Here is a 27,886-nt window from a genome sequence, read left to right on the forward strand (position 1 = left end):
TGCCTAAGCCCTAAATTTAAATAGCACATGGCTAACTCAACAGAGAGGAGACTAACAATGGCCAACCCAACAAAGAGGAGAGTAGCAATGGCTAACTAAAGAAAGAGGAGAGTGGCAATGGCCAACTCAATGAAGAGAAGAGTAGCAATAGCTAACTCAACAAAGAAGAGAGTGGCAATGGCCAACTCAACAAGGAGAAGAGTAGCAAGGACTAACTCAACAAAATTTGTAAAGGCAAGGGCAAGGCTTGTATCCATGGCCTCATGTAAATTCATAAAGATCGCGCATAATTAAAGTCATACTAAAATTCCCAAAAGATAAATAATTGATGTCGGTAAACTAAACAATTACAGGGAAGTTCACAGTATCATGAAAGCATGTAAAAGGTAAGATAATATCATCTTAAATCAAGTAAGTTTAAAGGAGAAAAACTCTCACATAAATTCAAAAAGGTCACATATAATTAACACCGCATTTTAAACATTATTCTCAAAGGGTAAATAATTAGTAACAGTAAATTTAAATATTTGCAGGGAGGATTCAAAACATATGAGGGAATAGAAAATGTTGAGCTGGTTTCAAGTGAGTGGAAAAGAAAATGTTCCTCCAGTAATTAGGACTGCAGAGATCATTAATAAGATGTGGGTGGCAGATCTTGATAAAAGTAGAATTGCGAGAGGCAGTCTCCACAACCACAGGATGGTGACCAGTATGGGCAGTCATTCAGTTCCAACTACAAAATTGGATTGGAACAATAACCTTAAGGAGAGAGCAGCACTCGAAGTGGACCTCTCTCTTTATTTCTCCTTAGCAATCAAACCTGTTAACGCATTTGACGAGGATCCAAAAGAAGGCTACGAAAGCCCAGCTACATATCAGGGCGTGGGACAGGAGTGGGGAGGAGATTTGGAACAGGACCCCAATTTACTCTAAGAAAGCAGTCAACAGGTTTTGGCAAATAAAATTGCTCAAGAAGGAAAGTCACGGCAGACAGTGGATCAATCAGGGAGAATGTGGAGGAGACACAAGAATCTCTACACTAAAGGAAACTGGAGCTCAAGACTGCGCAAGGAAGAGAAGGGCAGTAAATTCGAGATGTGTTACAAATGGATAACGCAATTATATGGAATGCACATGGTGTCGGCAATGTGCTTATGATTAAATCCCTCAAACAGATGGTGAAGAAATACAATCCCTATCTTCCGGAAATTTTAGAACCCATGTTGCCTGACGGTAAAAAGGTAGCGTTGGGGTTAAAGTTAGGTTACCATTGCTCAGTTTCAAACACTAATCAGGGGGGTAAAGTTTGGATCTTCCTCCGAAATCAGTTAAATGCCCTGATGACCTCGGTTTCAAATCATATGTTGACTTTATCCTTCGTCCCCCCTTCCAAAAGTGTTTCGATTTCTCTCTCGGTTTTGTACGTTAAATGCTGCAATCTCCAAAGGAGAGTGCTTTGGAGTGAGATTGAGAATCTTGGCAGACTGACACAAGATGCCTGGGCTATAGCGGGCGATTTCAATGCGGTGGTTAATCTTGATGAAAGAAGAGGAAGCCGAGCTATTGATAGAACAAGTATGCAAGATTTTACAGATATGATTCACAATTCCAGCATTATTGATGCAGGTTTCGTCAAAAATCGGTTTACTTGGTGCAACAACAGAGGCAATGCGTGAGTCAAGGTAAGGTTAGACAGAGTGCTCCTCAACTCTTCCTGGGTGACCGCGTTCCCATTGTTTCATGTCGAACACCTTCCTTGTATTAACTCGGATCATGCTCCACTGCATCTCGTCTTCCCCTCCCAGGATCCTCCAAAGGTCAGGCCTTTCAAATTCCTTAGAATGTGGACAATGCATGCTTCTTTTTTGCAGCTTATTCAAAAGGCTTGGGTGGGTGAATGCTCCCCACATTCAATGATTAATGTTCAACTTAAGCTGAAAAAAATAAAACAACTTTTAAAAATGTGGAACAAGGAAACATTCGGAAATGTCTTCCAACAGATTCAGATAGCTAAAGAAGAACTGGAAGGAATCAACTTCCGCATGCAATCTGCCCCTTCTGAAGATCTATCCCATTAGTACATTGAAGTAAAAAAAACAGGCTCAACCAACTTTAGATCATGGAGGAGGTTTTTTGGAAACAGAAATCCAGGAATTCTTGGCTCACTGAGGGAGATAAAAACACTAAATTTTTTCATTCCTCTGCCAATGAAAGAGCCAGAAGATCCACCATTTCTTCCATCAGAAATCGACTAGGGAATCGATCCCCTCTAGCCGAGAGATAAAAGCCAAAGCGATCAAATTCTTCGAGGATCTTTACCAAGTTGAACCAATCAGTTTCAATGCTGATTTTCTCCAGGCCATTCCTCAGGTTATCACCCATCAGGATAATGATTCATTATTGGCTCCTCATTCGATGGAGGAGGTCAAAATGACGGTCCTTTCTGTGCCTCGAGACGGGGCCACGGGTCCTGATGGTTTCTCGGTGGCTTTCTATGCTACTTGCTGGGACATTATAAGCAAAGATATTCTTAAAGCGGCAAAGGACCTGATAGCTGGGATCGCGTTCCCTAGAGCTTTCACTTCAAACCTCATCTGCCTTATACCAAAGTCCCCATCAACAGCATGCTTTGCTAATTTTCGCCCTATAAGCTTGTGTAACATCATTTATAAACTCTATGCAAAGTTGTTAGCTAACTGATTAAGCTCTCTATTACCTAAGATGATATCGCAGGAATAGGGTGCTTTCGTGTAGGGGAGATCGATAGCAGATAATATAGTACTTGCCCAAGAGTTAATTCGTGATATAAATAGAAAAGTTAGGGGAGGCAACCTTATTCTTAGACTCGACCTTAAGAAAGCTTATGATAGGGTAAGTTGGGATTATCCGAAACAAGTGCTCTTTAAGTTTGCATTCAGTCAGAGATGGGTTCAGATCATGAAAAGTTGCTAGGGGAACAACTGGTTCTCCATCCTTATCAATGGGGAACCAACAGGCTTCTTCAAATCATACAGGGGCTTGAGACAAGGGGACCCCCTCTCCCCGGCACTTTTTCTCATTGTTATGGAGACTTTCTCCGTAAATCTCAACCTGATGGTCAGGAGTGGTGGGTGCCAACAATTTTCCATTCGTCGGGGTTGCCCCAGCCTGTCCCATCTCCTCTTCGCCGACGATATTCTCCTCTTCACCAATGGTAAAAGGGAATCACTCCTTCAACTCAATCAGTTTTTGGCTTTATTCCAATTAGTTACAGGTCAAAACATCAGTAGACAAAAGAGTAGATTCATATGTTCAAAAGCTTTATCTCTAGCCAGGATCAGATCTATAGAACGTACTCTCGATTTTTAGAAAGCCAGGGACGATCTTATCTACTTGGGTGCTCCGCTCTGCACTGGAAGAATCAAAGTTGTGGCCTTTCAGTTTTTAATGTACAAGGTGGACAGGGGAGCATCTGGATGGGCGGGTAGACTGATATCTCAAGCAGGGAGAGTAACACTTATTCGTCATGTTCTGAGCAGCCTTCCCATCCACATCATGTCAACAATGCATATCCCAAGCCAAGTGATCGACAAGATGGAAAGAAGCTTTTCTAATTTCTTTTGGGGCTGGTCTGATGGAAATAGGAAACACCATTGGCTAGCTTGGAAAAAGATTGCCAGAACCATCGAGGAAGGCAAGCTAGGTATCAGAAGGCTGAAAGATGTCATGGTAGCTCATCGCCTCAAGTTAGTGTGGATTGTCAAGTAGGGAGAGCCTTCTAACCCTTGGGCAAGGCTTATGAATAATAAATATGCCAAGGATATCCACGCCAATGATCAAGTGCCCTCGTCATCAAACACATCTCCTCTTTGGAAGAAAGTTAGATCCCTTTTTCCTATTCTTTCATATTTAATTCAGTGGTCAGTTGGCAATGGCGATCTAGAAAATTGGTTGGGCAGGGGCCCCCTTCAATGCCTCCTCGACTGTCCTGTCCGTACAGAGCTCAAGGTGAAAGTGAGAGATGTACTAGGTTGTTTTGGGTCGTTCCCTCCATCCCGAGTTTTCTCCTTCCTTCCCTAACACCTTTCAAACGATATAATCAACGAGGGGTTTTCTACTACTGATGATCCTCCTGAGAGCATCTGGTCACACCAATTGTCAGGCACATTCTCGCTTTGATCAGCCTGGAAGCTGCTGCGATCCCCCACCCCACCCACCCAGTGGGCTAGATGGATCTGGCTTCGCTCTCTCCCTCTAAAATTCTCCATCTTCATGTGGAGAGATATTCTCAATGCGATCCCAGTCGATAACAGAGTTCAAGAGAAAGGCGTTGCCATGGCCTCTAAATGCAGATGTTGTCTTCAAGGTATGGAAGTTTCCCCTCAACCGGAATCAATCCCCCACCTCTTTCTTTTTGGTCGTCACGCACAGGCCCTTTGGACTTCTTTTGGCTTGATGTGTGGTATCCCTCCACTGCTCCACAGCTCGATTGCAGGAAAGCTGTGCCATTGGAGAAATGCTTCGGTTCCTTGCGCAGCGCATAGATCGGTCAGATTTCTACTACCTATCCTGATTCTTTGGGAGATATGGCACTCCAGAAACAACGCAGTCTATGACAATACCCCTATGCTCTTCAATACTTCAGTGACTCATATCAGATGGTGGGCAAAATTGGTCCTTAGCATAGAGTTATTGGACGATGTTGGCTGGAACCTCGGGTTGAGACCCAAGAATTTGATTACGAGTCAAAATCAAAATGCCTCCTCTGGTGAAATGGAGTCAGCCAACCCCGGGATGGGTTAAATTAAATGTTGATGGTTCGGCAATGGGTAACCCTGGTCCTTCAGGTGGGGGTAGCATTTGTAGGAATGAAAATGGGACTTTTCTGTTCGGTTTCTCCACGGGCTATAGGGTCGGTTCTAATAATATGGCAGAACTCCACGCTATTCATGACGGGATGATACTCTGCTTGGGAAGAGGTTTGGACAGGGTTATTATTGAGTCTGATTCTAAATTGATAATTAATAGCCTCACTAATCACTCCAAGACCCCTTGGAAGTGGAATCCTTGGTTGTTCAGAATTAACCGGTTACTCCGACTGGGAATTTTTTCTTTCGCTCACATTCTCAGAGAAGACAATGGTCCAGCAGATGGTTTGGCTCGGGAAGGGAGTCTCCTTCAACAGTCTTCGATCTATCTCAATTACAAGTGCCTTCCTCTGGTAGTACATGGTATGATCTTTTTGGATAGGGTTGGGCTAGGAGCGCTTAGATCTAACGACTAGCTCGGTCATTTTTTTTTTGTGTCCTTTCAGCACTTCTTGTAGATAGGTGGTCACATGTGCCCTCTTGCATTTGGCCCTCTCGTTTATTGTGAGGGGTCTGTTTAGATTGTGTAGAGCCTTGTATAGTCTTTTCCTTTTTAAAATGAAATTATAAGTTTTTCCGTAAAAGAAATTTAAAAAAAAAAAAAAAAAACATGTGAGGGAATAGAATAAATCATACCAATTCAGATTAATGTAAGGTCAAAGGAATCCCTCACCTTTAATATTCATTTCTTCCTCAGATGTGAGTATGTGTTGCAGGGTTGGGAATTTAACCTAGCATTTAACAGTCTGAATGGTTAGATTTTTTCATAAATCTTCTTAATTGTCGATATGAATTTAGGGAATTCCTGTGGTTAATCTTAAATAGATTTGACTCAAGTCTTCATCTAAGTTTTTCCTAACCGAGTCAACTTACTTCGACTCGGTTTTGGATATTTTGGTTTGAACCGTTGAGAGAAAGGAAAGAAGGAAAGAAATGAAAGAGTAATCTAGGGAGAAGGAGGGACGGTTTATGGTCTACCTGGGTTTGAGTCTCGGCTCAGCGATTTCAACAAGAGAGGCTCTCTTTTCTTTTCTCCTTGTCGTCAGGTACTTCTTCTTCTTCCTCTCTCTCCCTCTTTCTTTCTTTCCTTTGCTTCTTTCACTCGTGAAGGGGAGGAATATATAAGCTTAGGGAAGTTTCTAGGTTCTTTGAGAACCTTGTTGCGTAATTCCGTTTGCGCAGGAAGGAAACCGAAGGGTTCCCTTATGCAACATCTGTCTACGTAACCGAGAAATAGGACCACGGTTCTATTTGCGCAGCAAGGAAACCAACAGTTCATCGTTTGAATTCTTTATTCTTTCTTTCTCAGATCGTTCTAGATCTGGTCGGCTTCCATCTGGATGTTTTGGATTCTTGGAATGGTAGGTTTTAATGGTCCGGATCTTAATCTTTGATTGGTTCTTAAGACAATTGTTCGTAGGTTACGTTTTCGTTCCCGTGGAAGATGGCAGACTGCTGCACTTTCCTGCTTATCTTCTACCGATGTGGGGGTTTTCGAAACTTGTTTTGGGAGGATTTTGGATGGCTAGGATCTCATGAGAGGCTTTCACAGTAATCTCCAACGTGCAACGAAGGGAAACAAGGAAGCTTTCCTTTTTCAAAAAATCCAGCCGCACATAGCCCGACTTCACTAGCATTTGTGTGCGCAAACGTATGCATCAACGTGTGGAGCCACCGTATCTTTGGCTAGGCCCATCACCTAGATCCGATGAATGGTTCAGATCATCAAGGGTACTCATGGTGGTGGGCCACCAACGTTCTTAAATGAACTCTGTCCGTTAATGTTGCAGCGCCGGGATCCCTCCTTTGCTGGGAATCATGTGCACACACGTGCATAGCCTCACGTAAGAATATTTGGGGTTGGGACAGAGGTGGCTCCCGAACTCGATGGACGGTTTGGATCATCCCAAGGGATGATCTTGGTGGGCCATTACACATCCCAAACGGATATTGTTCATTCGTCTATTTCGGCGGGAAGAAGGAAGAAAGAGATCAGTATTGCGGATCAAACCCACTTTGACTGGGTTTCCCAGTCCAGTGGGCGGCGAGTGTATGCACTCCACATGTACACTCACCACATGTGTGGAGCCCACGGTGCTGGTTAACGAATCTATACCGTTTAATATGTTCAATGGGTCCCACTAGGTTATGTGACCAAGGATGGTACAATTTCAAAACCAAGGTGGGCCATGATAAGGGATTTCACTCGAATCTGAATTACGTGTTGTTACTATGAGAGTTTTGGAAAATCTAATAGTTTTATACGGTTATAGGCACGTTTCTACATAATTCTTACAAAAGAACTTATATCTAATTCATTATAAATAAAGAACTATTCACCTAATTAATTAAGGGAATGTACATATATCAAACCACATGATGGGTGGTCTTATCTTAAAATCAGTGGTCAGATGGCTTAATCTATGAATGAAGACTATTCCCAATGGTCAGGTTCACGTTAAGGAATAGGTGTAAGGTTAGGATTGCTAGATTGGTGCCGTACACATGTACATATTAGGTTAAATTTTATGGTAACACTCGAGAACTTTCAATACCTAGGTATTGAAAAGTTTGAGGTGTTACAATCTACCCCTTTAAACAAAATTTGTCTCTAAAATTTATTTATTTGTTCCATTTACACTGATCCATTATGTTTAATATTTCTCTATATTCCTTATGAGATAGATGTACATGTCTAGATGTGCTTGTAATGGATTATATGAAATTGAAATGCTACCCCCCCCTCCCCCATAAATAAAAATCTCGTCCTTGAGATTCGTTGATTGGATTAAACCGCCTATTCCTTACTCGAATATGGTTCCGTAAATCCATGGTCTCAATCATTTTAAATCCTTGGGGAGTATCATGAAATTTGTTGTTTCATCATAGGAGTAGGGATAGGCTCTAATTATCCATTCCTCGTTGAACTTAAGCTTTTAGTGTCGTCCTTTATATGAACATTGTAACTTCCCAAAATTGTTTTACATTGACAGCCTGTCAATCCCAGAATTTTAATTTCTAATCCATACGTCCAATTTATTCAAAATTTAGAGCCTAAGACCCTGACTTATTCTTGACACTCTAAAAAATTTCATGAAGCAATATTCCACGATTTATGAGGTGTTTCACCCTTGTGAGGTGTATAAAAGCTTGCTGTCCAGTATCAATTTCTACCGATTTTTGCTACTGTCGGAATTTTATGGAATTTTATACAGATCCAATTGAGGTGAAATTTTAGTGGAGATTTCACAACACGTTAGAATTTTGTTGGAATAGTCAAAATTTATAGAATAATTAGAAAGTCTCTATTCCCATAAGGGAAATTTGTTCTTCTTGCTTGTGACTCTATTTAAAGATGAATTTTTGTTTACAACAAGTTTATTCAGAATTTTAGGGACCTATTATGGGGGTACTTAGGTTCATATTTTCTAAATTCACCATCTAGTATGTTTGATGGGAGACCTTCCTTGATTTCTTAACTACTTTGAGGGAAATACTTTTAAATATAGGTATTGAATTTATGATTTTAATCTAGTCACTTAAAGTTAATGAAGGTCCATGCCGTCGAGCCTAGTTAATCTCATTCTCATGCTCTGATACCAACTATAACATTCCAAATTTTCACAGCCAAAGTTTATACTCGTGCCCGAGAAAAATGGGTGCTAATAATTGAATGAATTAGATGCTTTAAAAGTCACACCCTAAATTTTATTTACTATTCCTTTTTTTCAGATCACATCCAGCTGCATTCATGAAGGTAATCATTCACGAGAATAAAATTAACTGTATCTATTATTTCATCAAAGTAAAAGAATTAAACAAATTATCAAATGCCCTCTCAATGGGAACTTATTACATTATCGAATTCGTAGTGGAAGTATAAAACTAAATCATAAAACTATCTTCTTATTCTTTCAGTATAATCTTCCATAGGGAGATGGTCCTCTAGGTCTTCATTCTGTACATCACCTGCATCATTTGTACGGTTGGAGAATGCCAACACCTTACTCATAGTGATGGTTATCCTTTAAGAATAACATTAATTCAAGAGATTCATAAAAGTAATGTAAGGATTCTGATACATCACGTACTCCACTACTATGAGGGGTATCAGTATGCACAAACAACCTACATGACATGCATGCCTAGTAAAGTGTGTGTAGCTCATCATACATAGTGATCATCACAATATGTAATACAATTTGTAGCAAACCCAACTCGACCCTTATCCCATAACTATGTACGGATATTCACTGGCATATCTAACATTAACGTGGATATATGCGAACATCTCAAGGTGACACAACAACGCGGATGGAGAATTTATGTAACACGATGTGCAAATAGAGCGACTATTTGCGACATCTAATCTCAAAAAAGTGATGTAACACGCATGACGATTTACTTACATCGATCGTACACCATGACAACCAACTCACGTAATTACATGTCGACCAAGAGGGTCGCTACCCATAACGCATTACATCCACGATAAATATTGAGTCACTAGTTATAATACCTCTAACACATCACTTGCATTGATAGAGATACAATTCAAATTACGGAGGCTTTGAAATTTCAAGGCACCTGCCCAAGCCATAAAGTTAAATAGCACATGGTTAAGAAAAAAAAAAGGAGAGTAGCAATGACTAACTTAACAGAGAGGAGAGTGGCAATGGCCAACTCAATAAGTAATGGTTAACTCAAGAAAGAGGAGAGTGGCAATGGCCAACTCAACAAAGAGAAGAGTAGCAATGGCTAACTCAACAAAGAGGAGAGTGGCAACAACCAACTTAACAAAGAGAAGAGTAGCAAGGACTAACTCAACAAAATTGGTAAAAGCAAGGGCATGGCTTGTATCCATGGCCTCACATAAATTCATAAAGATCGCGCATAATTAAAATCATATCAAAATTCCTAAAGGATAAATAATTGATGTTGGTAAACTAAACAATTACAAAGAAGTTCACGGTATCATGAAAGCATATAAAAGATAAGATAATATCATCTTAAATCAAGTAAGATTAAAGGAGAAAAACCCTCACATAAATGCAAAAAGGTCACATATATATAATTAACACCGCATTTTAACCATTATTCTGGAAGGGTAAATAATTGGTGGCAGTAAATTTAAATATTTGTATGGAGGATTCAAAGCATGTGAGGGAATAGAATAAACCATACCAATTCAGATTAATGTAAGTTCAAAGGAATCCCTCACCTTTAATATTTGTTTCTTCCTCAAATGTGAGTATACGTTGTAGGGTTGGGAGTTTAACCTAACATTTAACAGTCTGAACGGTTAGAATTTTTTATAACTCTTCTTAATTATCTGTATGAATTTTGGGAATTCCACTGATTAATCTTATCTCGATTTGACTTGAGTCTTCATCTGAGTTTTGATGGGGATTTTCTCCTCATTGCTGGGTTCGATGAAATCGAACGAGTTTCGATATCATCGATAATTGCTGTATTTTTTACCGCTGGTTGCTGGACAGTTTTTTTAGACTTGTCAATATCATCGATGGACTTTAGATGATATCGAAGGCTGTCATCAAGAGACCTTCGATGACATCGATAATTGTTGGATTTTTCACCCCTGGTCGTTGGACAGTTTTGGTCCTGTTTTGATATCACTGAAGGACCGTCGATGATATCGAAGGCTGCATCGAGAGACCTTCGATATCATCAAAGAGTTCCGCAGATACGATTGTGGAAACGCAGATTCTACAGAAATTATTTTCTATTTTGATTCTACCTCTTTTTATTCTTATATAAAGGGGTGTATACGGGATTGGGGTATATTCCAGGACATTCTAGGGTTTCCTAAAGATTTGTAAGGGTTTTGCTAAAGGGCTTAGGGTTATCAAAGGTGTGAGAGAGAGAGAGGAAAAGAGAGAGAGGAAGCTTGTGGAAGGGAGGCTATGCTTGTAGAGGTGATCTACCATATCTCAGCGCTTCTACATCCTCGTAATCGGTGAGATCTCTCCGTCTTCTTTGTTTCTCTTATTGTTTATCTACTCCTACGTGAGTAAAGAAGGTTTGATCCAAGCAGTGTGTGCTTGTGATCGGTTGTAATGTTCTGCTTTATAGTGGATTGTTGATCTGGACAAGGTCCCATGGTTTTTACCTCTTTGAGGGTTTTTCACGTACAAATCCCTGGTGTGGTGTGGTTTATGTTTTGATTTAGTTCATTGCATTATTATTCCATAATTCTAGTTTGTGTTGGGAGGTTAGATCATAAGATTTTATGCAAGGCCCCCAACAAAGTGGTATTAGAGCTAAGTTCATTGAACGGGTAGGATCGGTTTTGAATTATGGAAGGTGGCTCATTAAGGATGATCAGCCTCAATGGTTCTAACTGGACCATATGGAAGGATAAGATGGAGGACTTGCTTTATTGCAAGGATTATATTCTCTAATTTTAGGCATATCAGTAAAATCCAAGGATATGTATGATGATGATTGGAACAAGATGGACTGGAAGGCGGTGGGGTTTATTAGACAATGGCTGGATAATTTTATTCCACCATGTGTCTACAGAAACCTCAACTGCTAGCTTATGGCTGAAATTAGAAGGGCTGTATGAGAGGAAGACAACCGGTAATAAAATTTTTCCGATAAGGTGACTTGTGAATCTCAAGTTCAAATATGGTGGTTCTGTGGCCAAGCACATGAATAAGGTCAGCAATATAGTGAAATAGCTCTCTGCTATGAAGATGGTCCTGGATGATGAATTACAAGCTTTGCTACTGCTTAGTTTATTGCATGATGTTGGGAGACATTGGTGGTGTCTCTAAGTAACTCCGCACCAGATGGAAAGATATCCATGAACAGGTAACCAGTTGTCTCTTCAATGAGGAGACAAGGAAGAAGTCTCAGGGGTCTACTCAGCAAGAGGCTCTTGTGACATAGGAATGGGGGAGAGGAAAGAATAGGAATGGTGGTAAGGCCCGAGATAAATCAAGAGGCAAGTCGAGTAACAGAAAAGATGTTGATTATGGCAAGAAGGGCCACTACAAGCATGAATGTCGTAGTAAGAAGAACGATAAGAAAAAAAAGGAAAGGAGAAGGAAGAAGAATCAAATTCCATTACGGTCACTTCAGATGGCGATGTTGTAGTTATTCTTTCAGCAGATCATGATATATGTCTCACGACTACGAGTCAGGATACCGACTGGGTGGTTGACTCAGGAACTTCTTTTCATGCGACTCTACATAAGGACTTCTTCACAAGCTACAAGTCAGGTGACTATAGGACCGTGAAGATGGGAAATTTTGGCATATTGAAGATCGTAAGGGTCGGTGATATTTGTGTGAAGACCGATGTGGGCTGCACATTGGTTCTCAAGGATGTGAGGCATATCCTAAACGTTCGCCTCAACTTGATGTCAACAGGAAGGTTGGATGATGATACCTATGAAAGACGGTTTACTGGTGGGTACTAGAAGCTCATCAAGGACTCATTGATTGTGGACAGAGGAAATAAGTATTGCACCCTTTACAAGGCAAGTGTCAATATGTGCAAGGGTGGGTTAAACGCAGTGAAAGATTCAGCTATTGATATGTGGTATAGGTGTCTAAGCCACATGAGTGAAAAAGGGCTTTAGGTACTAGCGAGGAAGCGGCTCCTTCCAGACGTAACAGGTACACCTCTCAAAACCTATCTTCATTGTTTATCAGGGAAACAGTATAGAGTTTCATTCGTTAAAACTGCTTCTCATGTTAATAAAATGCATACATTAAATTTGGTTTATTCTGATGTCTGTGGTCCTATAAGGACAAAAACCTTAGGTGGGGTATTGTATTTTGTCACTTTTATAGATGATGCATCTAGGAGGGTTTGAGTTTATGCTTTAAAATCCAAGGACGAAGTCTTTGGTGTGTTTAAATTGTTTCATGCTATGGTCGAGAGAGAGATAGGTAGATCATTAAAGTGCATCCGCACTGACAATGGTGGTGAATACATTGGCGACTTTCATGAGTACCACAAGTCCCTAGGTATACGGCATGAACAGAAAGTTCCCAAGACCCCCCAGCATAATAGTGTAGTTGAGCAAATGAATCGCACCATTATTGAGAGAATCAGATGTATGTTATCCTATGTGAAGTTGCCCAAGACGTTCTAGGGAGAAGCAATGCATACAGCGGTGTATTTGATAAACAGGTCTCCACAGCCCCATTGAATGGAGAAGTACATGAGAAGGTGACTGGACAAGATCCATTGTACAGTCATCTCAGGGTGTTTGGATGCAGGGCATCCGTTCACGTACCAAAGGACGTGAGGTTTAAGCTCGATATGAAGATCAGGCAATGTGTGTTCTTGGGGTATGGTGATGAAAAATTCAGTTACAGATTGTGGGATCTCACTAAGAGGAAGCTCGTTAGGAGAAGAGATGTAGTTTTCTTTAAAGATTAGTGTATAGAAGACATTGGTAAGCCAGAGAAGAACCAGCCTAGTTCAAGTGAGCTAGAGGACATGGATCCAATTACTCCTCCTGTGGTGCCTGATGACGGGGGACTATAGTAAGGTACAGAGGACGATGGAGTTCCTTCAGAGGATGGACTAAGGGAGCAGCCCCCACTTGATCCACCTGTTGAGCCACAGGTGAGGATGTCATATAGAGACAGACAGTCGTTCAAGAGGTACTCGCCGCATGAGTACATTATGTTGACTGATGGGGGAGAGCTAGAAGATTATTCTGAGGACCTAGCCGACGAGCATAAGGGGAGTGGTTGAAAGCTATGTAAGAGGAGATAGAATCCTTTCATAAGAACCACACCTATGATATGGTAAAATTGCCTAAGGGCAAGAAAGCTTTGAGCAACAAGCAGGTGTTCAGAAAGAAGATTGAGTAGAAGAATTCACAGATGAGGTTTAAGGCCAGACTTGTGGTGAAAGGTTTTAGTCAGAGGAAAGGTATAGACTTCGAAGAGATATTCTCACCAGTGGTGAAGATGACATCCATACGGGTGTTACTTGGGTTGGCAGCTAGCATGGATCTGGAGATAGAGTAGTTAGATATTAAAACTGTCTTTTTCCATGGTGACTTGGAAGAAGAGATCTACATGTACCAACTAGAGGGGTTCGAAGTCAAAGGTAAGGGGCATATGGTGTGTAGGCAGAGGAAGAGCTTGTATGGGCTGAAACAAGCTCCACGGCAATGGTACAAGAAGTTCGACTCATTTATGTTGAAGCATGGGTATGACAGAACAGAGTCGGACCACTGTGTGTTCACACGCAAGTTCTCAGATGGTAATTTCTTAGTTCTACTATTATACGTTGATGACATGCTCATCATGGGAAAAGACATCAAGAAGATCGAGAGGTTAAAACAGGAGTTGGGCAAGTCATTTGCGATGAAAGACTTAGGCTCGACTAAACAAATCCTAGGAATGGAGATAAGCCATGACAGAAGCAGCAGGAAGCTTTGGCTGTCACAAGTGTGGTATATTGAGAAAGTCCTAGAGCGGTTCAATATGAATACAGCGAAGCCGGTCAGTAGTCCACTGGATGGTCACTTCAGATTGAGCAACATGCAGTGTCCCAAGACGAAGGCAGAGATGGATAAGATGCAGAAGATACTCTGCGTGTCAGCAGTAAGAAATTTGATGTATGATATGGTTTGTACACGCCCAGACATAGCATATGCGGTTGGTATTGTCAGTCGGTATCTTGCCAATCCAGGCAAAGAGTATTGGGCAGCGGTGAAATGGATATTGTGGTATCTAAGAGGCTCATCCAGGTTGAGCCTATGCTATGGTGACGGAAAACCTTTGTTAGAGGGCTATATAAATGCAGATATAGCAGGTGACATAGACTCTAAAAAGTCTACATCAGGGTTTATATTCACGTTTGTAGGGGGAGCGGTTTCTTGGCAGAGCAAGCTACAAAAGGTCTTAGCATTGTTGACGACAAAGGCCGAGTACATTGCAGTCACAGAGGCATGTAAAGAGATGCTTTGGATGAAGAGGTTCCTACAGGAACTTAGCCTAAAGCAGGAGCAGCATGTGGTTTATTATGATAGTCAAAGTGTTATACACTTTAGTAAGAATCCAAGTCAACACTCAAAGTCAAAACACATAGAGATTCGGTATCATTGGATCAGGGATACTTTGGAACAGAAGGTGTTACAGCGTGAAAAGGTTCACATGGATGATAATGGGTCAGACAAAATGACCTAGGCTTTGCTTAAGGGTAAGTTTGAGGTTTGTAGAAACCGTGCTGGCATGAAGAAGGTGAATTCGTCTTGAGTCGAAAAGGGGGAGATTTGATGGGGATTTTCTCCTCATTGCTAGGTTTTATGAAATCAAACCAGTTTCGATATCATCGATAATTGCTGGACTTTTTACCGCTAGTCACTGGACAATTTTTTGGTCCTGTTAATATCATCGATGGACTTTAGATGATACCAAAGGCTGTCATCGAGAGACCTTCGATGACATCGATAATTGTTGAATTTTTCACCCCTGGTCGCCGGATAGTTTTGGTCATGTTTCGATATCATCGAAGGACCGTCGATGATATCGAAGGCTGTCATCGAGAGACCTTCGATATCATCGAAGAGTTCCACAGATGCGATTGCAGAAACACAGATTTGCAAAAAAAAATTTCTATTTTAATTCTACTTCTTTCTATTCTTATATAAATGGGTGTATGCGGGATTGGGGTATATTCCAGGGCATTTTAGGGTTTCCTAAAGCTTTGTAAGGGTTTCGATAAAGGGCTTAGGGTTATCAAATATGTGAGAGAGAAAGAGAGAAAGAGAGAGAGGAAGCTTGTGGAAGAGAGGCTATGCTCATAGAGGTGATCTACCATATCTTAGTGCTTTCACGTCCTCGTAATCGGTGAGATCTCTCCGTCTTCTTTGTTTCTCTTATTGTTTATTCACTCATGCATGAGTGAAGAAGGTTTGATCCAAGCGGTGTGTGCTTGTGATCAGTTGTAACGTTCTACCTTAAAGTGGATTGTTGATCTGGACGAGGTCCCATGGTTTTTACCTCCTTGAGGGTTTTCCATTTAAAAATCCCTAGTATGGTGTGGTTTATATTTTGATTTAGTTCATTGCATTATTATTGCATAATTCTAGTTTGTTTCGGGAGGCTAGATCCTAAGGTTTTGTGCAAGGCCCCCAACAAGTTTTTCCTGGCCGAGTCGACTTGCTTCGACTCGATTTTGGATATTCCGATTTGAACCCTTGAAAGAAAGGAAAGAGTAATCTAGGGAAAAGGAGGGACAGTTTATGGTCTACCTGGGTTTGAGTCTAGGCTCAACGATTTTAGCGAAAGCGGCTTTCTTTTCTTTTCTCCTTGTCGCCGGGTACTTCATCTTCCTCTCTCTCTCTTTCTTGCTCTCTTTCTCTCTCTCTCTTTCTTTCCTTTGCTTCTTTCACTCGTGAAGGGGAGGAGGAATATATAGGCTTAGGGGAGTTTCTAGGTTCTTTGAGAACCTTCTTGTGTAATTCCATTTGCGCAGGAAGGAAACCAGAGGGTTCACGCAACATCTGTCTGCGTAACCGAAAAATAGGACTGCGGTTATATTTGCGCAGCAAGGAAACCGACAGTTCTTCCTTTTAATTCTTTCTTCTTTCTTTCTCAAATTGTTCTAGATCTGGTCGGCTTCCATCTAGATGTTCTGGATTCTAAGTGTGGTAGGTTTTAACAGTCCGGATCTTAATCTTTGATGGGTTCTTGAGACGCGATCCTCCGCAGGTTATGTTTTTGTTCCTGCGGAAGATGGCAGACTGCCGCATTTTCCTGCTTTTCTTCTACTAACGTGGGGGTTTTCGAAACTTGTTTTAGGAGGATTTTGAATGACTGGGATCTCAGGAGAGGCTTTCACGCTAATCTCTAGTGTGGAAGGGAGGAAAACACGGAAGCTTTCCGTTTCAGAAAATCCAGCCGCACATGGCTTGACTTCACTGGCATTTATGTGCGCACATGTGTGTATCTACGTGTGGGACTAGCCTGTCTATGGCCAGACCCATCATCTAGATCCAATGGACAGTTCAGATCATCATGATGGTGGGCCACCAGCATTCTCAAATGGACTCTGTCTGTTAATGATGCAGCACAGAGATCCCTCCTTTGCTGAGAATCGTGTGCACACACGTGCATAGAATCACGTGACAATAACTAGGATTGGGACAGAGGTGGCTCCTGAACTCAATGGAAGGTTTGGATCATCCCAAGGGATGATCATGGTGGGTCATGACACGTCCCAAACGAATGTTGTCCGTCCGTCCGCTTCGGCGGGAAGAATGAAGAAGGATTTGTATTACGGGTCAAACCCACTTTGACTGGGTTTCCCAGTTCGATGTGCAGTGAGTGCACGCACTCCACATGTACACACCACATTTGTCGGGTCCACAGTGCTGGTTAACGAATCTATATCGTTTAATATGTTCTATAAGTCCCACTAGGTTATGTGACCAAGGATGGTGCAATTTCAAAACCCAGGTGGGCCATGATAAGGGATTTCACTCGAATCTGAATTACGGGTTGTTACTATGAGAGTTTTGAAAAATCTAATGGTTTTATATGGTTATAGACACGTTTTTAAATAATTCTTACAAAAGAACTTATATCTAATTCATTATAAATAAAGAACCATTCACCTAATTAATTAAGGAAATATACATATATCAAACCACACAATGAGTGGTCTTGTCTTAAAATCAACGGTCAAATGACTTGATCTCTTAATGGAGACTATTTCCAATAGTCAAGTTCATATTGAGGAATAGGTGTAAGGTTAGGATTACTAGATTGGTACCGTACACATGTACATATTATGTTAAATTTCATGATAACACTCAAAAACTTTCAATACCAGAGTATTGAAAAGTTTAACAAAAGTTTTGAATTAAACTGATATTTAAGTTTTCCTTCATCAAGGTCTATGTGACATTATTGACAAGTTTGGATGGAAAATCAACATTCTAGTGAGCTGTATGAAATTTTTAATGGTAGTAGTTCAATAGCAATTGTTTCTCGCAATGTGATCCACGTGAGATTTTGATTGGCTTCATTATTGGTTTCATGTGATGTGATCCATCTGAGATTTTGACCAACTTTATTATTGAGACTCTGTGGTATTGGTCCCCTGTGATGTGATCCACGTGAAATTTAGATCAGCTTCATTATTGGGACTCTGCCATAATTGAGTGGGAAAAACCGATGGACAACATGTATATGTAATACTCAACCAAGTGGGCCCCAAGGTCAAGGAAACGCCCACTAATGCGTGTTACTCGTGTAACACCTGATGGACTTTATGGGCAGTAGAGGAATGCTACCTGCAATAATCTATAATAAATGTAGATTACAATATAAAATATGTTATTATTGTACCTCCAAATTTAGCACACCCATGTCCAATTCAATAAAAATAATAATAATAATAATACTTTCTCCGCCGAGTAAAGCTGAATAGAAGAATGTCCAATTCAATGAAAAAATATATATACTTTCTCCACCTAATAAAGCTGAATAAATTAGTAGTATGAATCTTTCATGTTTACTCCATGCAGTTAAATAAATTGATTGTATAATGACACAAGTAGGTGATAATACAGGTGTAGTCCTTAGATCTGTGATCAAAGTGCATTAGTGAGATGGCCACACCATCGACCATGCACTATTTCTTCCTCATAGGATAAACATAACCTTTGAATTGGTACCACTTGAAGACAAGCACACCTGAGTTATGAGAAAGCATTGGTCAGTGCTTTGGGGGCCTCATTGTGTTATTTGTATTTTATTGACCTGTCCATCCATTTAGCAGATCGTTCTCCTGAACGATCTGCATGATCCCAAAAATGAATTACATTCATATCCAATCACCATATTATTTTCATGCATGATCCCATAAATGAAGTACATTCAAATCTCAGGTGGCCAGACCATAAAGAACGACAGTGATTAAACACTCATCAATAAAAACCTTTTAAAGCCCGGTGTAATCATTATTTCTTTGACGCAGACCTGGATGAAGAGAAAACGAAAATACCAGCTTGATACAAACCTTTTATGCTCCTGAAAAGTTTTTAACAGTGGGCATTCAATCACCACTTTTTTCGATCATGTGGTCCATTTGAGATTTGAATCTTCCTATTTTTGAACTCGTGCCTTAAAATGATATGGAGAAATGGATGGACAGCGTTGATAAAATGCATGCATTGTGGTGGACCCGTACAATGTTTCCAACATGGAGTCGAGGGTCACCACGGAATGCATGCGCGGTTTTGGTGGAACGAGGATAACAACTTTTAGCGACGCGGCTTGCCTGGAAAACCTTTGGCTGGGAGTTCCTGCACTGGAAACCCTGGTGTCCCATTGTGATGTTTGTGAGACATCCACCCCGTCCATCCGTTTTTTGAGCTCATTTAAGGACTTGAGCCCAAAAGTGAACAGGATCCAATACTTAAATAGGCCGCACTACAGGAAAAGGTGAGTAGGGAAATTCTTACCGTTGAAACTTCCCTGGGTTCCACAGTGATGTTTACATGCCATCCATATAGTCCATAACGTCATTCCTACTGGGGATGTACTGAAAACACAAATATTATTCTGATTCAAAATTTCTGTGGCCCTACGAATATTTTAACCGTGGACATTCAATCCTCATGTTTTCGGCCCACTTGGGTATTGGATCAGGCTCATATTTTGGCGATTTATCCTAAAATAAGATCAAAAAACGGATAAACAGGATGGATTTCTCACAAACATCATGGTGGGCCCCACCTAAGTTACCAAAACTTTGCTTTTGCAGGAGATCCGCGTCCAACTTTTGGTGGGTGCTACCTGATAGTGGGGCCTACTTTGATGTATACGTTGTATATCCATGTTGCTCATCAGTATTCCCAGCTCATTTTAGGGCATGGTCCCAAAAATGTAACATATTCAAAATTAAAGCGGACCATAACACAGGAAACTGTAGTCACTGAACGTCTACCTGTAAATGGTTCCTTTAGGCTCACCTCAATGTTTATCTTCCATCCAACCTTCTGATAAGATCACACAGACCTGGATGATGGGGGGAACACAAATATTAGCTTGATCCAAAACTTTTGTGGCCTTTAAGAAATTTTTAATAATTATATTCAATTGCCACCGTTCGGTCCACTGGAGATTTGAATCTGCTTCATTTTTTAAACCACACTCTAAAATGAGCCAGGAAAATTGATGGACGGCATGGACAAACACTACATTTGCATCAAGGTGAGCCCCACAGTCAAGGTAGCACCCACTGACATGTTACCCGCATATGACCTACTCGGCTCCCTTTCAAAGGGAGTCGATGCACTGACCCCTCAGGTACCGACATCGATCGGTGTTAGAAAAGCCCCACCATGTTCCATGTGTTTTATATATACACACCGCCCATTCATTTTTAGGAGTACATTTTGCCGCAAGAGCCCAAAAATGAGGTATATGAAAATCTCAAGTGAACCATACCACAAAACTAGTAGAAATAGGGACCCCCCCGTTGAAAGCTTCCTGTGGCCCACCACCATGATAATTTTCCATCCAACCTATTCGTAAAGTCATATGAACTTGGATGAATGAAAAAAATATACTTGATCCAAAACTTCTATGGCCCACAAGAAGTTTAATCACATTGTTTCTTATGGTGAGGTCCATAGATTTGGACAATTAGGATCGTAGATGGTGCGTTTGACTGACACTAAATGGCAGTTGAAAAATATCAACAAGGATGTCTCTTAATCAAAGGTTATGAGGAGTCCATCAATTTAATCGTATAACCTGTCCATCAAAAATCAAACTAACTTCACGTTGGATTAATTGGCATTTCTTTTTAAAAGAGAACCATCCATTTATTTCTTATAAGAATTTATACACCACTGACCCTAGCCTCAGAAAAACACTGGGGCGGCCTATCATATACTCCTAAACAAAAGAGTCAAGAACAAAGGACCTTAATCCAATCGGAAACTCTCCGGACACTCTCCAGACCAACTCTACAGAGGAAGAGGTTCATTCGGATGACTTGAGGAAGTTCCAACACATCATGGAAGATTCAATCCATTTGGGACTTGCTACCTAATGTGACTACACTGTTGGCAACTCCATTCGTTTCCTGTGGCGTGTTATCTCATCCTCACCTCAGCTTCACTCGAGAAATTCAACTCGTGCACTCCATTACGACATTCTCCACATGTTTGTGGAGCCTTTGTTAAACATGTGAATCTCTTGGAGTCACTTTCTACAATAATTTTGGGGAAACCATGGCCGACACAAAGAGAGCCCCGCAAGTCAACACTCTGGCCCCGGCACAGGTTTTGCTCCCCTAAACAAAATGGGGTGCAATAAGCAGCTAGTATTGTCCAATTAATCAAATTAAGGAATTATAGCCAGAGTAGATTTGGACAATTAGGATCTTAGATGGTGCCATTGGTTGACAACGAATGGCCAGTTGAACATGTCTCTTAACCAAAGGCTGTAAGAGGTCCATTAATCTAATTAAATAACCTGTATGTGTTAAGTTTATTTTGGAGTTATATGTACAACAACTGTACAATTGTGAGCCTATGTGAATGAACCACACTCAATTATTTAAGTACCATGCGTGCCCCATAGTTAAAGCTCAACCAATGAGATTCCCGGTGGATAGATTCTAAGACCAAAAATCGAACTAACATCACCTTTGATTTATTGTCATCTGTTTCTTGAACTCAAGACTAAAAACATCCAATCATGCAGCGCATGTGAGTTTTAGAGCTGCCTGATTTTTGTAAATCAGGAATTTGAGAAATTGATGGACAGAGTGGATTTCTCAAAGGCATCTCAGTCAACCCACATACCTGACCATATGAGGCAATTCGCCGATCACGATCTTTTAATTACTTACAATTCCATTTACTGTAAAAGAAAAATATTACTAAACACTTTGAGAATATTACCATTTTCTTTCAATGTAAATTCTTCCTAAATCACTTTTTTTGTGGGACATTCAATCAAAGAAAGAATGGTCCAAATTTAAGCAGCAAAAAGGTGTGGATGAATTAGAAGTGATTTGTTCAAACTCTATGGGCCGGTAAGTTGTCCAGCCGGTGCATCTTTTAATGTGGATTTGGTGGCTAAGGACCTGTTTCTTTCACTAGTTTCTGGTGTAATATAAAGGAAATGTTCAATGGTTATAAATTACTTCACATCTCCTAACAACAAATGCATTTAATGGTCAAGTCCTGTTTTATATTATTGACCGTAAAATTGTAATGATAACATTTTTGTACTACTGTACAATAAAATCATCACCAATACATACTAATATTGCTATTTAAATTCAAGATTTTTATGATAATAACACAAAGAACCACAATAATTACAATTTTTTTCACTTGTCTTCTGAAGGCTCTACATCTAGCCAACGATTCTCATGTTTGGCTTAGTAGTGGTAAAATTGCAATGATAACACTTTTCCTTTCACTAATCAGGGTAATTTCCAAAACAAGGAAGCGAATAACCGAAACTTCATGCACAAGCTTTTGGCTTTGCGAGTTTGATTGAATCACTTTCAGCTCTTCCTTTTGGCTATAAAGAAGCTACCACCAAAAGCCTTACATACTGTAGAAAAGACCAATAGCCTTCCATGTTGTAGAAAAGGAGCCAGACAATGAGCGGAAGCAAATTTCTCTTGTCCACTGGAAGAAGGTAAGCATCCTGAACTCATCTCCATCAAGGTCACGACCGGCAAGCTTAACCTACAAACGAGATTTGTGAGGCCCACCATAATGCGTACATGACAGCCAACCCATCCATTGCAGGCACTCCCCCAAGTTTTCCTTAAAGCCCAAAAATCAGGCTAATGCAAAACTCATGTCAGCCACATGATGCAACATCATCCTAAAACCTCTCACATTGCTTGTTGCAACCCACCTGAATTTTTAGATGTCCACTCATCCCCATCGGTTGCATCTTCTAAGCAGATTGGATCAAATATTATTATAAAAAATAAAATAAATAAATAAAGTGGTTTCGCACAAACAATGTGGGAGGTTTTTAATGGTGGCCGTCTCCATCCCAACTATTTTTGAACGTGTCTCTGGCCTGAGTTTTAGATTGGCCTAATTCTCAGCTGAAGAAGGCCAAACTCAGCCGAGTCAGAAGCTCCACTCGAGCAAACTCACTCAAATCACTCACCTTCTAACCCCTTTCAAAAAAATTTCAAAGGAAATTTACAAGCTTGGTTATATCAGAGGGGCGTGCCTACTAGTAATCGAGCGACCCATGGTGGACAATCTGAATGACCACACCACACACCAGCTATATAGCTGGTGTAGATACGTGTGGTGCGAAGACGAGCGCGGACGCTCCTCGAGCTCCGAGTTGTAGGAACGGTTCAAAGGAGATCAAAGATACATGGCCCCCAATGATGTATTTATTATATCCACACCGTTCATCAAATTTTTGAGATTGTTTTAGAGAATTAGCCAAAAAATAATCATACCCAAAACTCAAATGGACCACACCAAAAATAGCAGTGGGGATAATAACAGGGCTCACCATAACGCTTATTTTCCATCTAATCCGTTCATAAGGTCACAAATACCTGGATGAAGAGGAAAAAATTTTCATATTGATCTGAAACTTCTGTGACCCCCAAAAAAATTTCAATGGTAGACGTTTAATCCCCCACTGCTTTTTGTCCTGTGGTCTACTTTATCTTTAGATCTGTCTTCTTCTTTTTTTCTTTTTTTATTTTTTATTTTTAACACACGCACACACACTCACGCCGTAGTGGGCTTTCACCACCTATGGACGGGTGTTGAAACTCCTGGGAGTCTACCACCCAAGCAAGAGTAAGGATCCTAGATCTGTCTTATTTTTCGGCTCAAGCCTTAAGATGAGCTTGCCAAATGGATGGACGGTTTCGATATAACACATACATCATGATGTGACCCACAGAACTTGCTGACCTCAATACACCAGCTATATAGCTAGTGTGTGGTACACCAACCAATCCGCTTCGGCGGATTAGCTACTGAATGACAGTAGGGAGCCTCCCTGCTGAAGTGACTCCGCCATGTTTTCTAGGGCCCATTATGATGTATGTGTTGTATCCACACTGTCCATTCATTTGGAGACATCATTTTAAGGCATGAGACAAGAATTAGGCAGATCCAAATCTTAAGTAAACCCCACCACAGAAAACAGTGGAGATTGAACGACTACCCTTAAAAACTTCTTGGGGCCACAGAAGTTATCGATCAAGTTGATGTTTGTGTTTCACCTTATTCTATGTCTGTGTTAACTTATAAACAGGTTGGATCTCAAATAAACATCATGGCGGGCCCTAAGAAGCTTTCAATGGTGGGCGTCACTGTCCCCATTGTTTTCTGTCCAAGGGCCAACTTGAGCTTTGAATCTGCCCTATTCTTTTGCTCATCCCCTAAAATGGTATTTCCAAATAGATGGACGTAGTGGATACAACACATACATCATGGTGGGGCCCACATAACATGGTGATGTCATTCCAGTAGTGAGTTCTCTAATGTCGGGTTCAGTAGCTAATCTGCCTCTATTCTTCTTATGCAAATTAATTGTCAGTATCAAGTTGATTTGGCCGAGTTTCGAGTCGATTCCATTGCATCCCTCTTCAGTCCCTCTTGGGTGAATCTCCTTACAACTTGTTCACGCAGTTAGTGATTTGTGATTGTGATATTCTAAAATCTAACAGATTAGAAGGGAAGGTGGCATTAATCACTGGCGGTGCCACCGGTATCGGCAAGACCACAGCCATACTCTTCGCGCAACATGGGGCCAAAGTCGTTATCGCTGACATCCAAGACGACTTAGGTGATTCAGTGTGCAAAGACATAGGGTCCGACACCGCCTTATACATTCATTGCGACATCACCATTGAAAAAAATGTCATAGACGCCGTCGACCGTACCATCTCTAAGTTCGGGAAGCTTGACATCATGTTCAACAATGCTGGCATCTTAGACCCATGGAAGGCGAAGATTACAGACAATGAGCTGGCTGACTTCGATAAGGTCCTTGCCGTCAACATCACGGGGGCTTTCTTGGGCACCAAGCATGCTGCTCGTGTCATGGTCCCAGCCAAACGAGGTAGCATCATCAACAACGGGAGTGTGGCGACGGTCATTGGTGGTGTTGCATCACATGCATACGTGGCATCAAAGCATGCTCTTGTAGGGCTCACAAAAAGTACAGCTGCGGAGTTAGGGCAGTTCGGGGTTAGGGTGAATTGCATATCGCCTTTCCTAGTCGCCTCATCTTTGGTGAAGTCCTACGTTAACAAAGACAAGGAGGAGTTGGAAAATTGGATAAGCGGCTTCTTTAACCTCCATGGCTCGGTGTTAACAGCGGAGGACATCGCATTAGCCGCTGTCTACTTCGGGAGTGACGAGTCTGGATACGTGAGTGGACAAAACTTGGTGATTGATGGTGGTTTCAGCTCTGTTAAAACAGATTTTGGACTATTCAATCAGCACCCTTGAAGTTTGGTGATAAATCGGCCAGGCCACTTGATTTAAACATTTCAAAGATAGGATCACCGTCCCTTTGTATTGGCCTGGAGATGTTTCTCCAAATAAAACACTGGAATAAACAGTATTTGTAATGAAATTGTTCTTGTTTGAGTACTAGTAGGAAACTTGTGATCTTTCAAGGTACATGCCGAAAGTCATTCTCATGAACCGAATTGGACCTGATTAAAATAAATGAAATTTCTTGATATTTCATCCAATCAAACGCAGTGATGATGTGATAACTAACAATATAATTATGATTAACTAAAATGATATGAATTCATTCCTAGGCGTCTTGCCAAACAGGCCTTGCAAAAATGATAAGAGAATAAGTTCCACGAAAGAGTGGCAAGTTAATGCAATTCAGCAGGCCAGGCTAATAACACAGAGCCCCAATGTCCTCTCTCTTTCCATTTCAACAGGCCCGTCTAATGCAGATCTCAAAAATCAAAAAAATCAACTCAATGCTCAACCAACTTGGGTTGACTCAAAGGCTGGACACGACTCAATATATAATTATTGTAAATTAAAAATATTAGAAATGTAAACTAGACGTATAAAAGTAACTAAATTTAGTATTTATATAGAACATAACTCGTATCAATAACCACACAGTTGCTCATTGTTTAGGGACATTGCTTCCTTTTTGTGATGTTATGGTTTCAAATCCCACTCTCTACTCTGTCCATTTCTAGTAGAATCTCCCCCCATGTGGGTCTGATCCTATAGTTTACCTTATCTGGCTAACCATGTCCGGGTCTAGTTCTTCGACACCAGGATCCACTCAAGTTTTACTATAAAAATTTACTGCACCCAACCCAAACCTGACTTTAATAGGCTCCATCACATGGATCGACCTAAAACGAACTAGAACCTATTTTTAAACAGCTCCAATATATGTGACCTGAACCTCAACAGGTCCAAAAAATGGGACCCAAACACGTTAAAATTAGGCTGGGTCCATTGGGTCTCTGCAGGTCAAGTAACCAATTGACAGCCCTAGCTTCAATCCACCCTATACCATAATAAACTTTCTTAATGAACTTTAAATCCTTATAATCATTTCCAAGCAAACATAAAACACAATGGATACCAATACATAAAAGCAATACAATGATCATCAGCCATCGTCAAGGTTCAGAACATCTCTCCATTGAACCCTAAACCAATGTCCAAGACATCACTTTCCCATCAAATAATATCTAACCCCAAACAGAGAGGAGCTAACATCGGACTGGAAGCACCGCAGCTGTGCTGCTGGCCTCCACGACCCGCAGGGCACCCGCTGCCAGCCTCGACGTCAGATCCTCAGCATCCACCTTCACCACATCCCTCCGCATGCCAATATCAGCAGCATAGCGGCTCGCACAGTAGACCCCAACGGCCGTCGCTGTCATCCCATATATGTTAGTGGTGACGAGGCGCAGGGGTGTCGACATGACAGCCGCAAGGGGGCCGCCGATGATTGACACCGCCTGGCCACTCCGACCAATCGTCCCCTCGTCGAGGACGAGGAGACCAGTCTTGCAATAGATGGCAAAGTCCTCGCAGTTGTTCTTGAAGACGTTGTAGCATCCGAAGCCATTGTTGAGCAAGTAGGTAGCTCGGTGAACTACAATCTCGTCTGGGTCAGAGACAGCAAGGGTGCATGTTCCACCACGAGCTTTCGCAAGAAAGAGAGCAGGGCTGACAGAATACTCGAAGCGGTATAGGACCCCACCTGCAAGAAAGCAGTCCAGGCAAGAAGAGACAACTCCATTACCGTCTTCTTGTTGGGAGCAATTCGGGCAGAGTTGATATCGATTCGGCCCAGAGCTCAGGAGGAGGACATCGAGCACCGTCCCAGTTCCAACTTCCTGACCCCTTCCTCTTGTGAAGTGGATGACTTCATTTTCCCCAACATAGATGCCTGTGTTGCAATGGGAGGAGTTATAGAGCATATAATGCAGCCGGAAATTTGAGAAGAATAACAACAATAAGATGCGATGAGAGAATATGAGAGAATAAGGCCAAACAGCTCGTTGGTCAAATATAACTCACAAGATTTGTGGTTATTCAGGTTTATTTAGGTTAACAAAAAAGAGAGAGAGAGATTTCCTTCTGGGTTTTTTACACTTACCCCTATCTTTTCCTATGCTAGAAATAACCCTATCCCCTGCCATTTGGAATTTGTGCAAACATGTTCCTTTTCGTTTCTTTTCTCTCTTTTTCTCAATTTTCTTTCAGAACATACGAGTGCCCTCCCTATTAAGATATAACCAGTGTTTGAAGTATCGGTATCGCTACAAGTTTTGCTGGACAGGGATACAGAAACAATATCGATATAGCCAATAATATCGCTAATAACCGGAAATGTAGGGAAACTTAGGAAAAACGGTGGAATTTTCAGCGAAACTTCAAAAGATGTTTAAATGGACATATTTGCATATATAGAAATAAAACAATTGTAAAAAGAATACATACATAACAAGTTTCCATTTAATGGGGCCTTTAAAGCATGTGCTACTGTAAGAAATCAGT

At 41.0% G+C, this 27,886-nt stretch overlaps 2 protein-coding genes across 2 annotated transcripts in view; one reads left to right on the forward strand and one right to left on the reverse strand.

Moving 5' to 3' along the window:
* Window positions 1-22,206: 22,206 nt before the first annotated feature.
* LOC131235718 (secoisolariciresinol dehydrogenase-like) lies at window positions 22,207-25,483 on the forward strand. Its single transcript, XM_058233038.1, has 2 exons — window positions 22,207-22,523; window positions 24,550-25,483. Exons 1-2 carry the CDS (start codon window positions 22,486-22,488, stop codon window positions 25,334-25,336), a joined length of 825 nt encoding a protein of 274 aa, XP_058089021.1. The 5' UTR covers window positions 22,207-22,485; the 3' UTR covers window positions 25,337-25,483.
* A 903-nt stretch (window positions 25,484-26,386) lies between these two features.
* The window catches only part of LOC131235720 (protein LEAD-SENSITIVE 1), a 35,131-nt gene continuing 33,631 nt past the window's right edge, over window positions 26,387-27,886 (reverse strand). Inside the window, exon 3 of the mRNA XM_058233039.1 lies at window positions 26,387-27,275. Coding sequence (XP_058089022.1) covers window positions 26,590-27,275 — 686 coding nt within the window. The 3' untranslated portion in view covers window positions 26,387-26,589. The remainder of the gene's footprint in view (window positions 27,276-27,886) is intronic.

Source organism: Magnolia sinica, chromosome 19 (genome assembly GCF_029962835.1).
Source record: "Magnolia sinica isolate HGM2019 chromosome 19, MsV1, whole genome shotgun sequence".
Classification (NCBI taxonomy): Eukaryota; Viridiplantae; Streptophyta; class Magnoliopsida; order Magnoliales; family Magnoliaceae; genus Magnolia; species Magnolia sinica.